The following is a 16,146-nucleotide window of genomic DNA, read 5'->3' as shown; positions in this document are numbered from 1 at the left end:
ACGTTCTCTGTGGGGTGATCCACAGCGTCAGTATAGACCCCTTCTTCATATCGACAGTGGCTTCCGCATGCCACGCAATTTAGATAGACATTGCCTGCACTGAATTCGCATGAACTTTCCCTTTACTAAATGTCATCTTCATAAAATTGGTGCATCAGGTAACCCTCTGTGCCCGACATGTGGTGTGCAGCTGCCAAACCTTTATTAACCATTGCCAGGCACTGTTATGTGCTTTAGGACTCTGTCAGGATGGCCCCGTGCACTGGAGCATGTTCTTGGACCCTGGAGTGATATGGCTTTGGCTGCGCAAGGGACAAAAGCGTTATTAGTTTTTCTTAGGAAGATGGGTTTGGTGGACACACATTGATAATTATGTGTTTGTGAGTGCGTGAGTGTTGACAACGCTATATTTCACTTTTCATCCTTTATTTTTTTCCTTTCCCTCTCTTTTTCACCCTCTTCTTATCTTCTTCTCTTCTTTCACCCTCACCTGGAGTAGCATGCTGCGCTAACAACCAAGCAGACCTCTCTGTATTCATTGTCTCTCTCTCTCTCCCTTCAGCAAAACAAGGGTCCCATGCAGCACATAAAATACTCTGTGTCATTTCTATTGGATCAGAGAAAGAGAAGCAAATACTATTCAACGTGACGAGGCTGTTTTTGATATTTCCACAAGCATAATCTCACAGTTCCTTTTGTGATAGAGCAGTGCTAGGAGTTGTATTTTGTTTACTGACTACGCGATACAGGTGGACCAACTCCGCAATTTTCAGTGCAAGGCTAATCTTGCCTGCCCCTTAACAACATCACTAGTGCCACAACATCACATGTCCTTGACAAGAAGTGAAATGTTCATGTACGTTACTCTCATAAGGTACCTGATACAAATTTTTTTCCTTCAAAAAAGTACATTGCTTGAGTTATCAATTACCCTAACAAATAAAATTGTAAGACTGCCTAGTAATAGCTAGGCAGTGGCTTAGAAGTTAGAGCATGCACCTTGCATGTGGATGGCGCTGGGTATAGACGCCAGCTTTCTACAGGCCTTGCTTTTAGCTTTTGTGGCATTAAATGCTTTGGAAAAGAGTCCTTTAGCAGACAATTTCTTCAACAGGCCGGTGATTCGGTCCGCTATCCAATAACTGAAACCTGCTTCGTGCAATAAAGCCCAATTGTGGCCCTTTTTCTAATGTTTTCAGACAGGAAAAGTAGCATTCCTTTAACTTGGGAAGTACTATTCAAGCTACCCTAGCCAAAATCAAATTTACATGTTGCAAAAGAACACTGCGTGTTGCATAGTTGATGTTGGTTTACATTACACACAGCAAAGCCATCAAACATAAAAAATCTATTTCTCACCGTGACCATATATCCTTCCACAACTGTCGTATCTCAAGCCAACCTCGCCACCGTTTTATAAATTTTGAAAATAAGTACATTGGAACCTTTGCTTCAGTCTTACAGGATTTGGCTGACAAATGATCATCATGCAGCCCTATGATTAATAAAGAAACTAACTTCAACAGGTTGTTCAGTACAAAAACCAAGTCTCTGGACACTGCAAGATTATTTTCTGTAAGCGTCTTTGTATTTCTCCAGTGTGTGATATATGCATTTCAGTTTGCACGTGTCCTTTCTTAGCGAAACGTCCTATGCGTGTTAATGAACATTCGTGAACGTTTACCATAGGTGGTCACGTTTGGAATTTTTATTCCGCTCCTCTGCTTCGTGCTCTGTATGTAAATTTATTTTTTCCCTTTACTGCTTGCACTTGCTGTATGCCCTCCCCATATCATAGTGATGTAACGAAATCTGTCCTACCATAACGCAACACGTCCGATACAAACGGCTTAGTAGTCTTATAAACTAATACTGCTCATGTTGCTCAGACTGATACAGAGTTGTCGTACAATTTTCATATAAAATTATAACGCATTCTGACGTGCTTACCAAACAATTTGAAACATTTAGACTCTTTTATAAGCATAGCATTCCTATTGTGTTTAGAGTACACTCAAAATTATGCTTGATATTGTCGGCGTCTTCGTGTCTTCGTGTCTGCGGCCGGACTTGTAGACAATAGTAATGTCAAATTCTTGGAGCCGTAAGCTCCAGCGTGCCAGGCGTCCAGATGGGTCTCGCAAATTTGCCAGCCAGCATAGGCAGTGGTGATCGGTGACCACTTTGAATGGGCGGCCGTATAGATAAGGGCGAAACTTCATGGTGGGCCACACGACCGCAAGAAATTCTTTTTCAGACGTGGAGTAATTGCTCTCGGCGCGGGAGAGAGTACGGCTAGCATAGGCGATAACCCTCTCAAGGCCCTCTTGGTGTTGAACAAGGACAGCGCCAAGACCGATGTTACTGGCGTCGGTGTGGACCTCGGGCATCTTCGTCGAAGTGCGCAAGAACGGGAGGTGTTTGAAGGCGCTGGCGAAGCGTAGAGAAAGCGGTCTGTTGCTCAGTGGTCCAGACAAAGGAGGTGGTATTCCTGGTGAGGCGCGTCAACGGCTCAGCAATCGTGGAAAAGTCCGCAATAAAGCGCCGATAATACGCACAGAGACCCAGGAAGCGCTGGACAGCTTTCTTGTCGGTCGGAACGGGAAAACGTGCGACGGCGGCAGTCTTTTCGGGGTCCGGCCGCACTCCCTCAGCGCTCACAACGTGACCCAGAAATTTGAGCTCTTCGTAACCGAAATGACACTTCTGGGGCTTCAGGGTAAGGTCTGCCGAGCGGAGGGCTTCGAGGACAGCCCGCAGGCGCTGGAGATGTTGGTCAAATGTTTCCGAAAAAACTACGACGTCGTCCAAGTAAACAAGACAGCTTTGCCACTTGAGGCCTGTGAGGACGGTGTCCATCATCCGTTGGAACGTAGACGGGGCGGAGCACAAACCGAAAGGAAGCACTTTAAATTCATAGAGGCCATCTGGAGTCACAAAGGCGGCTTTTTCGCGGTCCCGTTCGTCTACTTCAATTTGCCAATAGCCGCTCTTTAAGTCAATGGATGAGAAGTACTTAGCGCGCCGTAATCTATCCAGCGAGTCGTCAATGCGCGGCAACGGGTAGACGTCCTTTTTGGTCACACTGTTCAGTTTGCGATAGTAGACACAAAACCGGAGAGTGCCGTCCTTCTTCTTAACAAGGACTACAGGTGAAGACCACGGGCTTTGGGAAGTTTGAACAACGCCATCGTCAAGCATTTCCTGAACCTGAGTGTGGATAACCGCCCGTTCTTTAGCGGAAGGCTGCTGTCGATAAGGCTGCTGTCGTATAGGGCGAGCGTCGTCATAAGTGATGATGCGGTGCGGCGTGATGGGTGTTTTACGAACCTTCGAGGAGGAAGCGAAGCACGACTTGTATTCCTTCAGCAGCTGTTCCAAAGCCAGTCGTTGCTCCCGAGACAGGTGGCAGTTTATGTCGACGTTTTCAAGGGAAGGTTCGTCAGTGCCGGCTGCCGCGGACGCAAAACAAACGGGAATATCGGTAACAGGTTCGGCAGAAGCGATAGCAGTTCCTGCAAAAAGGTGCCGGTACTCATTAGAAAAATTAGTGACCAGGAGCGCAGACCGGCCACCACGAAGCGTCAGTAGACTGCGAGCGGCGCAGATGCCTTGAGTAAGCAGGAGTGAACGGTTAGCCTCGACGACAGCTTCTGCGTCATGCAAGTCGTTGCAGGTGACTTCAACCAAAACACTGCTCCGTGGCGGCAACGTGACACTGTCTGCAGAAACACGAAGGGCGGCACTGCGGTGGCAAGATTCGGCGAGGTGGGTCGCTTTACGGTCGAAAAGGTGATGATTCGTTGGCGGAGGTCGATGACAGCACCATACTCCCGCAGAAAGTCAATGCCGATAATGAGATCGCGGGAGCAATTGCACAGAACTACACAACTGACGACGAACGTAGATCCCTGAATCTCGCGAGCCGTGCAAATACCCTTTGGAGTAACGAGATGACCACCGGCAGTACGGAGATGCACTACAGAACAAGGCGTAAGCACTTTTTTTAGGAGAGTCGCTAATTTATCACTCATAATTGAATAGTCGGCCCCGGTGTCCACTAATGCACTGACTCTGTGACCGTCAATGAGAACAGGTATGTCCAAGGAAACGCAGCTGTCTTGGTCAGACGACGGTGCTATCTGTTCACGGTCGGAGCGTAGCGGCGGCGGCGGGAGGTCTTCAGCGCAGCGACTCCCAGCGACCTCGCCCCCGAAGGTCGCTGGTCTCAGTTTTCCCGGCGAGGGCTGGGCGAGCGACCCTGTGCTGCTCGCGAGGAGCTGTGGGGGTTCGGGGAAGAGCGCCTCGGAGACGATGAGCGCGGCTGATGCGGCGCGCGGGCTGAAATTCGCTGTTCCGCTAGGAAGTCTTCAATGGCAGGGGGCCGATGGCCAAACCGGGGTCTGTGCGAATCGGCTCGAAAGCCCTGCAGACCGAGGCGCCGATAAGAGCAATGACGGTAGAGATGTCCGGGTTCTCCACAGTGAAAGCAAAGTGGCCGGTTATCAGGTGTGCGCCAGACATCGGCCTTCCGCAAGGGCGCTCGGCGATCGTCGAAATACCGCACTGGTGGCACTGAGGACCGCGGCTCAGGAGGCATTACCGGAAACGGTGGTGGCGAAACCGCAGCCGGGCGCCTCGCAATTTCAGCATAGGTGGGGCGGTGGCAGTCTCCTGGTAGATGAGGTGTTTCGACAGCAGGAGCCCTGAACGCCTGTTGCACCTCTTCGCGAACAAGAGCAGAAATCGAACCGAGCGCTGGCTGCGAAGGGCTGCAAAATTTCCGGACCTCTTCACGCACGATGGTGCGAATCAGTTCGCGCAGATCCTCAGGGTGGCTCCCGGAGGTAGCAAACGATGCGGTGACAGCAGCAGCATGCACGGGCCGGTCGTAGGTCGCAGAACGTTGTTGCAGCACCTTTTCCATCGTTGTGGGCTCTGTAAGGAATGCAGCAACGGTCGATGGTGGGCTGCGCACGAGGCCTGCGAAAAGCTGCTCTTTGACGCCACGCATCAAATGCCGGAGTTTCTTTTCTTCCGGCATGACCGGATCAGCTCTTCTGAAAAGGCGCGTCATGTCCTCGACGTACATCTGAACGCTTTCGTTCGACAGCTGGATCCGGGATTGCAGCGCACGCTCAGCTCGTTCGCGACGATCAGCGCTTGTGTAGGCCTCGAGCAGCCGACGACAGAACTCATGCCACGAGATTAAAACGTCCTCTCGGGTCTCAAACCAGGTGCGAGCACCATCCTCGAGGCTGAAGAACTGAGGATTGGGCGAGTTGGTGGTGATCCATTGTAGAAAAAACCTGCGCTTACGAACACGGACAGAGGACAAGAGAAACAGACTGACGGCGCTGATGAAGTAAACGTTCCGGAGTTTGGCTGCGTCGTCCCATTGGTTGAACGCAGCTACGCGTTCAAAGTGAAGGAGCCAGTCCTCCACATCCTCAAAAAGTTCCCCACGGAACGTCTTGGGAATCCGCGGAGTCTGCAAGGTGTAGTGGGATGGCGCGGCAGCAGCGGTTTGCAGAGGAGGAGGTGCGGCTGTCGCCATGGCGCCGCTCTCTAATGGTCCAACCTCCGATGGCAGTCCCTGGATCCTCCGGCTGAAGCGATGTACCGGGGTGTCAAGCGGTACAGGGCTGGCTCGACGGCTGCCTGGAGGGGTCTCTTGCATGGGCTCACAGGTACCCGGCACCTCCACCAGACTGTAGCGTACCAGACTGTAGCGTACTTGCCGACGAAGGGGGCTTTTTAGCAGGCCCGAAAGGGAAAGCCAGGCAAGCTGGGGCAACAAAAGCGACAGATTCCACTCGGCGCGAGCCCTACTTCTTCGTCGTCATCCTACTTCGTATGCGCCACCTGGCAATACTAGGCGGCATTATTCCCCCCTTATGAAAAAAAAAGAGCGCTGTCGCTGTCGACGTAAGGGTGAAACAAAAAATAAACAAAAAAAAACAAGCAAAGTGTCGCAACTTAAGCGCGCGAAAACATCAGCACGGTTGCATTACCGTGTATAGTACGGCTTAAGCCGCAAAACGTGCACAATGTCAGAGTCGGGCTATCGGCGTCGCGGTTGCGCAGCACCGTCCGGAACCACTTCATAGTTAACCTCACTCACACGCCGTACCACTCTGTAAGGGCCAAAATAGCGGCAGAGCAGTTTCTCACACAAGCCTTGGCGACGAACAGGAGTCCACACCCATACTTGGTCACTGGGTTTGTAGTCAACCTGTCGGTGGTGAAGGTTGTAACGGCGCGCATCCGAGCTCTGCTGTTGCCCGATGTGCACGCGGGCCAGCTGACGAGCTTCTTCAGCACGTTGGGCAAACTGTTGGGCGTCTGGGATGAGTTGGTCATCCCCTGGGCACGGGAGCATGGCATCAAGCATGCTCTGGACTTCGCGTCCGTACACAAGGTGAAACGGGGAGAAGCGCGTAGTTTCCTGCAGGGCGGTGTTGCAGGCAAAGGTGACATACGGCAGGACCTCATCCCAAGTTTTGTGTTGGACATCTACGTACATGGACAACATGTCCGCTAGGGTTCTGTTTAATCGTTCGGTCAAGCCATTGCTCTGCGGATGGTAGGCCGTGGTCTTGCGGTGTGTTGTGCAGCTCAGCCGAAAGATGTGGTCGATTAGCTGCGCTGTAAACGCCGTCCCTCTGTCTGTAATCACGTGCGAAGGAGCGCCATGTCGCAGGACGATGTTGTGCATGAAAAACTCTGCGACTTCTGAAGCTGTGCCACGAGGGATCGCCTTGGTCTCGGCGTAGCGAGTCAAATAGTCGGTAGCAACTATGATCCACTTATTGCCGCCCTGCGACAAAGGGAAAGGGCCGAGGAGGTCCATGCCGATCTGGTCGAACGGAGCGCGAGGGGCAGTAACGGGCTTGAGAAAACCCGCCGGCTTAAGTGGTGGCGTTTTCCGGCTCTGGCATTCTCGGCAGCTTTTAACGTATCGTTTGACATCAGCAGAAAGTCCAGGCCAGTAGTACATGTTCCGCACTCTGGCGAGCGTACGTGAAAAGCCCAAGTGGCCAGACGTGGGCTCATCGTGGCAGGCGAAAAGAACGTCAGATCGGAGGTCGGCTGGAATGACGAGAAGGTAAGGTCTATCGTTGCCTCTCGAGTTCTTCTTGTACAAGAGACCTTGCCGCAAACAGAAGGAGCCAGGACGTCGAGAGAAGTGGCGAGGTATAGCCGTATCACTACCTTCAAGGGCGTCAATGAGAGGGCGAAGGTCCGAGTCCGCCCTCTGCCGAGTCAGTAGGTCGGAGGCGGTGAGAGTACCAAGGAAGCCGCTGTCGTCATCGGGCGCTGCGTCGGCAGGATCAACTGGTGCACGCGACAATATTTATCTGATCTTAAAGGGCAACTGCACCACTTTTTGAAAATTCCACGCTACTCAAGGATTCAAATCTATAGACGCTGTAGGTAAAGCATGCCAACAGTTTTGGCGTCAGCATTTAAAATATTGACATAATCAAAGATTAAGTTATAGACGTTGCCTCACAACACCGGAGGAGTGCAGAGAAGGTTGGTGTGATGCTTACAAGGTTAGACGTGCAGGCTAGTTGGTGAACCATGATTCTAACGTCAGCAGGCTACCCGAAGCATTTCCAGATATCTGTTGCAGAGGCCTTGCTCAAGCATGAACAAAAAGGCGAACATAGCCCCGAGACAGTGTCATCAAAGAAGCAGAAAAAGACGGCAGTAATTCCCTATATGCATACATTCTCGCACATTCTAGCCCGGCTTATTCCTCTCTTGAACATAAAGAAGCTAGCGCAGCGTTCAAACATTCGGGTAGCCTTTTCTGCCCCGTGTAAGCTTTCCATCCTTAGTCGTATGAGTAGTCCCGCGACAAAGCCAATTGTTGCATGCAAGAAAAATCATCAAAACAGGTACTTAGATTGCACTGAAGGGATAGTTTATGAACTTCCACTTTCTTGTGGAAAAATATACGTCGGACAAACAGGGCGTTGCCTCAACGACAGATTAAGGGAACATAAAAATGATTTGGCTACCTCCAAAGACCGCAACCTGCCGCTTCACTGCTCTGAATGCACAAAGGAAAATCAGGAAGTGTGTAAACCGATGTTTCATAAGTGCCGAACTTTCAGAAGAAGCAAGGACCGAACCACGAGGGAAATAATTGAGGCCCAAAGGATATCAGCTCTGGGTGACCTTTGCGTCAGCACCCCTTCTCTTGCGCTATCTGACAAAGAACGGGCGTACTTGGCGAAGCGCTCGACACGTTATTAGGTTTTTTTCAACTTTTTTTGACGCATTTTACCAGTTTGCCGCCTTCGCGCATCTTGCCATATGTATATATACATGTATTTTCCATGAATAAATTTAGTTGTAAGTCAGCACTGTGTGATGTCACGGAAGGCAAGATTTCAAATTTTCGCTGTCGTCGACCACACCCTGCCGTGCCTTGTTGGGTGCTGCTGAACAACGGTAGGTGACCTTTGCCTTTGATGACCTTGGATTTGTTTTCCTTGAAAACAAGCCTTTATGCATTGGAAATGTAGTGGTACCTTTGATGACGTCATGATGCGCCCCCCGCCCCCCCACTTGGGGCCATGCGCTGCGGAGAAGCTTGAACGCCGTCAGGATTTCAAACAGCATTTACATCATCATTTCAAATATTCGCCCGAAAGGACTTCGCATGCTTTACCTGCTCTTCGCTCTTCGAATTTCTGAAACCTATGCAGTTGCCTTTTCAATGTCAAACTTGGCTAGTTATGAAACATATTATATTTGTGCCATTAAAATGCTGTTGCTTGCAGTAATCTGCTTCCCAGAGCCTCCATTGCTAACCAGTAAAGCTAGCACAAGGAAGCATGCCCATTCTAGACACATAACTTTCATCCTTAGAAGCATCTGATGTAACACCGCCTGGTGAACTCCATCCATTGCAAGATGAAGTCCTCTCCAATATCCCGCCTATTAACCATGTCCTCCTGCTCTAGATGCAGCCACCTTATCCCTGCAATCATACTAATCTCGCCTGCCCACCTGACTCTCTGCTGTGTCTTTTTGCTTGCGAATTCATTCCTTTAGTATAATGGATCATCAGTTGTCCGTACTCCTCATTACTCGCTATGCACATTTCCTTGATTTCAGCTAGCATTTCCTTACCTCCTACTTGCTCCCTAACCCATTAGGATCTGCTCAAACTCTTTATCGTTGCCCTGTCATTTTACTTTCCATGCTTCACTGCGCTGTCCTTAATTCAAATTCCCCCCGCCAGATAAAGGGCTCAGTTCAGAATATTTGCCAACTGCGCTTCACTACTCATCTCAATAAAAGTGCGACTCCCTGGCCCACTTTATTATTCTATACATATGAACACATCACGAGGGCACGTTTTGAACATTGTCTCATATGCCTGCGCATGCTTAATAAAATTAAATGTTTTCTCTGACTTAAGATTCTATACATATCAACACATATAGAGAGGCACAATTTTGAAGACAGTGTCATGTGCCTGTGCATGCTTAAAAAATAAACTGTTTCTCTGACCTTCAGCCTTATGGTATTGTCTTCCTTTCTCCACACTAAACCTGGACAACAATAAGCTGGATGGTCTCCGCCACAGTTCACACAATATTTTAAAAGGTGGAAGTGATCTGGGCTAAAGGGTGCTGTTGATGCCCAGAATTTCCAAATTGCCAGAACTGCCTTTGTTCACATAAACTGGGCTCTAGGGGCGAATTTATGCCAGGATGGGGAGGAAACTCTTTCCCAAGCAAGAAATTTTACATAGGCAAAAAGAACTGAACCCTATTTTTTAGACAAAAAAGCCCCCGTAAATACATGGTCCAAATGGGATCCTCCCCTCAAACCACCTCCTCCAAGAGTGACCCATAAGCCTGCCCCTGCTTGGCCCATGCCCATATTCATAACTAGTGCCGATGGGGTGCAGAGTGCTTTTCATGCCAGATGTGATTTTTGTTTTAGGAAGGGGCGTGAAACTAAATCTAAAAAACAGCATTTTATTTTTGTCACATCACATGATTAATTTTTACAGAGCAATTACAAAATGGTATCGTGAACTCAGACATTTTCTTTTTGTACACATCAACACTTCAACATAAAAATTTGCTCCGAGTTCATAGACTAATGGGTTGTTGATGTTTTCCTGAAGGCACCGAGTTTCCGTAAATTTGGGCTGAGCCGGATAAAAACATTGCTTCTGCAGCCACATTGTTCATGCTTTAAATTTGCCACCACGCTGTATTGGGCGAGTTGGATGTAGTTCATCTTGAAGACCAGCCCAAAACAGACAAAGGACCGACAAAAGAGATGCACAGACACTGTCTAACAACTGAAGGTTTAATGGAAAAATCAGGAAATATACAAGGTGAAAACGCATGAAACTTAAAACAAAGAAAAACAAAAAAACATCAAGAATTAACGTGGAAGATTAGGTTTGTTGGTACATGTCTTAAACAAATAAATGGCAGGGCAAGGAGACGAGGACTAGTCGAGACAACAAGGACGGTGCTGAACTTCCAACTTTTATTGCCAACGAATCGTGCGAACATATATGCACTCTGAACAATCCGGCATCATCGTCAGTGCATGCGCAAATATGTCAGCTCATTATCAGAAAGAGTGATAGAAGCGGAGTTAACACATGCTTCTCCCCGATTATATATAAACTCCGATTCAATGATTTCGCGCGTTACACGTTGATTATTCTTTTTTCTTATGACGGTGCTAGTAAGATCTGGGGAACATTCTTCACACGTTAAACCTGGAAAGCGCAATAAAAACAACGGACAACAGAAAGAGACAGACACACGAGCGCTTACTTCCAACTGATTTTTATTTTCATGCGAGAGCAGAATATATGTACACTTCAGATCACCTGCGCATGCACATGTTTCTTAACATGTTTCTTAACATGTCTAACCAACTCGCCCAAACGCTGCCATTATTATTCTTCACACGTAATGCAGTGCGCGGCCATCAAAATCTTTTCCTTTAAGAACATTTTCTACATTTTTAGCATGCTCCCTCAACCTGTCATTCACGCATCTCCCAGTTTGGCCGACATAAGTTTTACCACAGTTTAACAGAATTTCGTATACTACGCCTTCTGCGCATTCAACAAAGGGCCGCCGATGCTTCTTTCCACAGTTCTTTTGCTTCGTCATCTTGCACAGCTTTGACAGCTTGTGAGGAGCAGAGAAGACGACTTTCACGTCGTACCGCTGCGCTACCTTTTTCAGCTTGTGTGAGAGCTTGTGAATGTAAGGTATCACAGCTACCTTATGCCTACGCTGCGCGTGGGCGTCACACTTACACACGTCAGTGCGCAACTTTTTGAGCACGCCTTCAGCAACCGAAATGAGAAGGTGCTGCGGATAACCGGCACTGCTCAGCCTATCGGCTTGACGGTTCGCACGAATGTTCGCAACGAATGTTTGCATGATGGTTCGCAACGAATTTTCGCACGATTCGTTGGTAATAAAGTTCAGCGCCGTCCTTGTTGTCTCGTCTAGTCCTCGTCTCCTAGCGCTGCCAATTATTTGATCAAGAATAACACTGCACAGGAAAGGCACTTATTAAGGAATGCTGTCTCGTTTCTCTGCAAAGCAAGGAACGGTTTTGCAATATGCGTTAGAGTTCTTAGCGATGCAATATGCTTCGAAAATTTCCCTTCCTATCTGGTTACTACTCTTGCATGCTATCGACGTGTTATGTAAGTCTGGCAGGCAAGGATGATCTTCATGTTCTTTGCATTCGCGGCAGTGTAGCACGAGGTTAGAAGAAGGTGATTTTTTCCTTGTGAAGGGAATTTTTCGCACTCTTTCAATCTGACGTTTCAGCACCTAGCCGTTTGACTATATCTTTCCGCATTACAAAGGAACCCTACACACCACCCCTTTTTTTGCAACTAATGAACCTGTCTGCACGCGGCACAGTGCACCTTTGAACCTCCTTTCTCGAAGAGGCCGGTACCAGCTTCTTATTCACTGCAGCAAACAGTTTCGAAACTTTATGATTGGCGGAGAACACCACCTGCACGTTGTGTCACGCTGCGATCTTTTTTAGACGATGAGACACACCGAGCAGCTGCGGAATGGACACGACCTTCTTTTGTGTCTCTTCCTGGTGCCCCTGAGGAGAAGGTGTAGCCTTTTTCTTTAGCTTTCCGAAGAGTCTTTCCGCCAACCGAGCAAAGTTCTACTCTTAAATTTGGCACTGCAGGCATACTGAAGTGACTATAAGAACTGCAAAATTAGTCATATCAGCACACTATTTTTGGCTCTGGGACTCAGCTAAAGTGCCTTAGAACAGATATGTTTCAGGCGTTTTCTTTGGTCTCTATATGAGGATGAGGAAATTAAGTGTTCCCATGCAGTATTGTGCTCTACCTATGGCACCACTCACCCACCGTATATAACAATTAAACACGAATGGGTGTAAATGTCTTCCTACTCTCCTATGGAGGGAAATATACGTTAACAGACGCAAGACTAACTTGAGCTCCCTAGAAATTGCAAAAAAAAATTAAATTGCAAACTATGTTACTTGACACCCCTCAGCGACACGTGAGCTATTAGGAACAGCATAGCGGTGGACACCAGATTAACTTCGACCAGCTGGGGTTCTTTAGGGTGCACGTGCAATTTACAGCAATTGAGGATTTCTGAATTTCTCCTTGACTGAAGTCCTACTGACCTAGCCACATGCCGCGGTAATCCCACTGGCCCAGTGGTTCAAATTGGAGGAGTGTATAGAACAGCAGCAGGAAAAATAGTTTTGCAAAAAGGACTCGAGAAAGAAAAAAACTTGCAAAGACAAAGCTAGGAAAATGTGGTACATAGCTTTTCCTTGGTAATATCCTACAAGAACCAGCTCGAGCATTTCGAAAAACAGAATCCAAAGCTATCTGCACCCAGTTTACACATTTTACATCAGTGCATATTTATTTATTTATTTATTTACCCTCAAGGCCTAGGAGGGAGGCGTTACAGCGGGGGTGGGTACAGGGGTTGAACAAAATTCCAACAAAACAATTTGAGAAAAAAAAGAGATAAAGCACACGCGTACAGGCACTCCTGCTTGGGCAGCACTGCTGCTTGCAGTATTTGGAAATAAATGAATACCAAAACATATGTTGCAGGGCTTAAGAAAAGAAACAAAATGCTCCAGACACAGCAAACAAGTGATTAAAAAAAAACATGAAATAAGCAGGCTAGACAATCAAAAAAAATTTTAGTGCTTCTTTGAATGCCACAGGATCTTGAATATAGGCAATGGAGGGGGTAAGGCGGTTCCAGTCCGTTATAGTTTTTGGCAAGCAAGAGACAGAAAACAGATTTGTACGGCAGTGTGGGGCGCGAACTTTGTATGTGTGATCGACACGCGTTGATACGTATGTAGGTTCAGAAAAGAGCTCACTTATATGAATTTCACTTATATGAAGAGTTCACTTATATATCCTCATATGTGCAACCAAGATATGCAATGCACCATTTCCAACTGCAGTTCTCACCCTGTCAGACAAGAAATAATGACCTAATTCTAGAAAAAGAAGGATAGGGTTTTCACATAGTTCACCTGAACAGGCGTGCAAAAGCGTGTGTTCAGCCTGATTGGCTCATGGTTTTGCTTTGCTGGGTCGTCGGAAAGTCTGGCAAGGACTAGGTTAAGCTCTAGACGAGGCTAAGGTGATCTGATGTATTCGCGCCTGGAAGCGGATGAAGACGACAGTGTGCAATGCAGAGTGCGTTGCGTGGTCGGCTGTCGCGATAGCATAGTGCTCTAGAGAAGTTCAGAAGTGCAAGATGCCGGGCTATGTGTCCTGTTTCGAAATAAAATTTCAGTTGTTAGTCAGCGCCCGTGTCTTCTTCCTTCGTGTTTTCGTCCCGTTCCTTGCGCTGTTATTTCATCGTGCTCTAGAGCTGCTCTGTTCGCGCCGCTGCAGGCTGAAATTCCAGTCGCAGCAATATTTATTTTATTATTTATTTCACACACACACACACACTTAATGTGGTGTAACTGTTGCTAGGCAACAGCTCAAGACCAAAAGATCGGTTGACAAGATTCATGGTCGGGGTTGGTGAGCGCACGAGGACGCGCAAAGGGTCAGTCAGAGGATGCCTTCGTTTGAAAAACAAAAGTTGGATAGAGAGGCTTTTATTCCAGGCCATACTGCTAGATAGCTTATTTACAGAAACATATGCACTGAGATCTGCACTTTGCTTTATGTGACAGTAACTAATGAAAGCCAGACAAACGGTCTGGCTCCAGAGCACTTCAGATCTTTCGTATTTGAAGGCATCACGGATACTTCATAACGTCCCCCCCCCCTAAAAAAAACAATTTTGAGGGGTGGGCACAGGGGACTTTCTTTGCTTTCAATAGCTTGAAGCATCACAGCGGCACCGAGCGCAGTGCGGCATTGAAACCCTGTACGGAATTAGAAACTGCACTCCATGAAATTGCTATGCACGCCAAATCTTCTGAGATCCTGCATGATAATTCTTTCACCGCTCTGGAACAGTGGAGAGCTGAGTTAGTCGAGACAGCCTGATGATGACTGTGGCCTTGTCCTTTGAATCAGACGGGCACAGCTGGTGTGGTGCCCAGCCAGAGTGCACAAACACATGCAGACAGCACACTACTCTCGTAGTCAGTCTCTCTCTCTCTCTCTCTCACACACACACACACACACACGCACACACACACACACACACACACACACACACACACACACACACACACACACACACACACACACACACACACACACACACACACACACACACACACACACACACACACACACACACACACACCCGGAACAGCAATGACAGCAGCACATCGTAAGCTTGGTGGCCATTTCAGTGACTGCTGCCATATGACACCCCCAACCAGTGTTTGCAGAGGTGCTCCTACCCAGAAAACACACCTACATCCTAAGGACGTCCTTGGGAAGTCCGCGGCAGGACTTTATGCACATCCCGCGGATGTCCCGAAAAAATCCTGAAAACATCCGAAATGAAACGCCGAAAGAAGTCCTTCGGATGTCTGGCGAGTACATTTTTAGGACCTTCGCAGGACTGCAATAGGAGCTATATACGTTACTATTATTTCCTTCGCCGGGACCCAATATAGCCTCGTGTCCTTTTCAAAAGTGTTGCTACTGGTCACGCATGACTGACCAAAATACCAGAAGCACAAGCAGTGCCTCATAGCCACAACAGAACCAGCTTCCGCTTCTGGCATTTCGGCCAATTGCATATGGCCGAGAGCGATGCTATAGTAAAAACGACACAAAGTTAGAACACAGGCCTGGATTATGCTGCACAGTGATTTAAAACACAAAGCTTTGGCTAAAATAGTTTTATTCAAATATATGGGGCATGCTGATGATCAGGCCGAATGCTGATTCACAGCTGAATTTTATTTTTTAATAACAGCACATGAAACAGGACAACTCACATAAAGGAAGCACTAACACAGCTTTAACAGCTCCTCTCAGGCATTTCTCGTTATTGAGAGCAAGGTCATGGATGGTGTGCACATAAACCTTCCTTCGCAATGCGTGTAATAGGCCTCATTAATTTTGTTTACCTTGTCTGGTTAGTATGAGCCAAAATTATCATGTTTTCGAACTTGAAGCAGTAGGATTCCAATACAATAAGTAGCCAAGCCAACCCCAGATGGAGAGTTGCAAAATAGAGAGATGCAAAATAACTATACGGCTAAAACAGCAGGTATATACATATAAGTCATGTAAGGTCTAAACAGGCTTCGGGATGATTATCTTGGTCAGAATAAAAAATATTAATTGCACTGCAAAGGGCGTGACATTAAAATAAACAGTAGCGGCATACTGTAAGGCATAAATATTATATGACTATCTTATAAACAATGAACGCAACAAAACACAAATATGCCACACAGTGCCTCATTGGTCATATGGTGCTCGGCTGCTGACCCAAAAGACGCGGGTTCGAACCCAGCCATGGCAGTCCTATTTCGAAGGAGGCGAAAAGTTAAGAGGCCAGTGTACTGTGCGATGTCAGTGCATGCTAGAGGACCCCAGGTAGTGGAAATAATCTGGAGCCCTCCACTGTGCCATCCCCTGTAGCCTGGGTCGCTTTGGGATGT

General features: G+C 47.7%; 1 protein-coding gene across 1 annotated transcript; it reads right to left on the bottom strand.

Annotated features, from left to right (window-relative positions):
• Positions 1-233: 233 nt before the first annotated feature.
• Positions 234-5,680, bottom strand: LOC149334722 (uncharacterized). Its single transcript, XM_089557985.1, has 3 exons — positions 5,354-5,680; positions 4,697-5,266; positions 234-302 (listed from the first exon to the last, which is right to left on the bottom strand). Exons 1-3 carry the CDS (start codon positions 5,678-5,680, stop codon positions 234-236), a joined length of 966 nt encoding a protein of 321 aa, XP_089414111.1.
• Between the last annotated feature and the right edge of the window lie 10,466 nt (positions 5,681-16,146).

The sequence above is a fragment of the Amblyomma mixtum genome, chromosome 8, assembly GCF_055824585.1.
Source record: "Amblyomma mixtum isolate Tamu chromosome 8, ASM5582458v1, whole genome shotgun sequence".
NCBI classification, from domain to species: domain Eukaryota; kingdom Metazoa; phylum Arthropoda; class Arachnida; order Ixodida; family Ixodidae; genus Amblyomma; species Amblyomma mixtum.
This window is presented reverse-complemented; position numbering and strand designations above follow the sequence as displayed.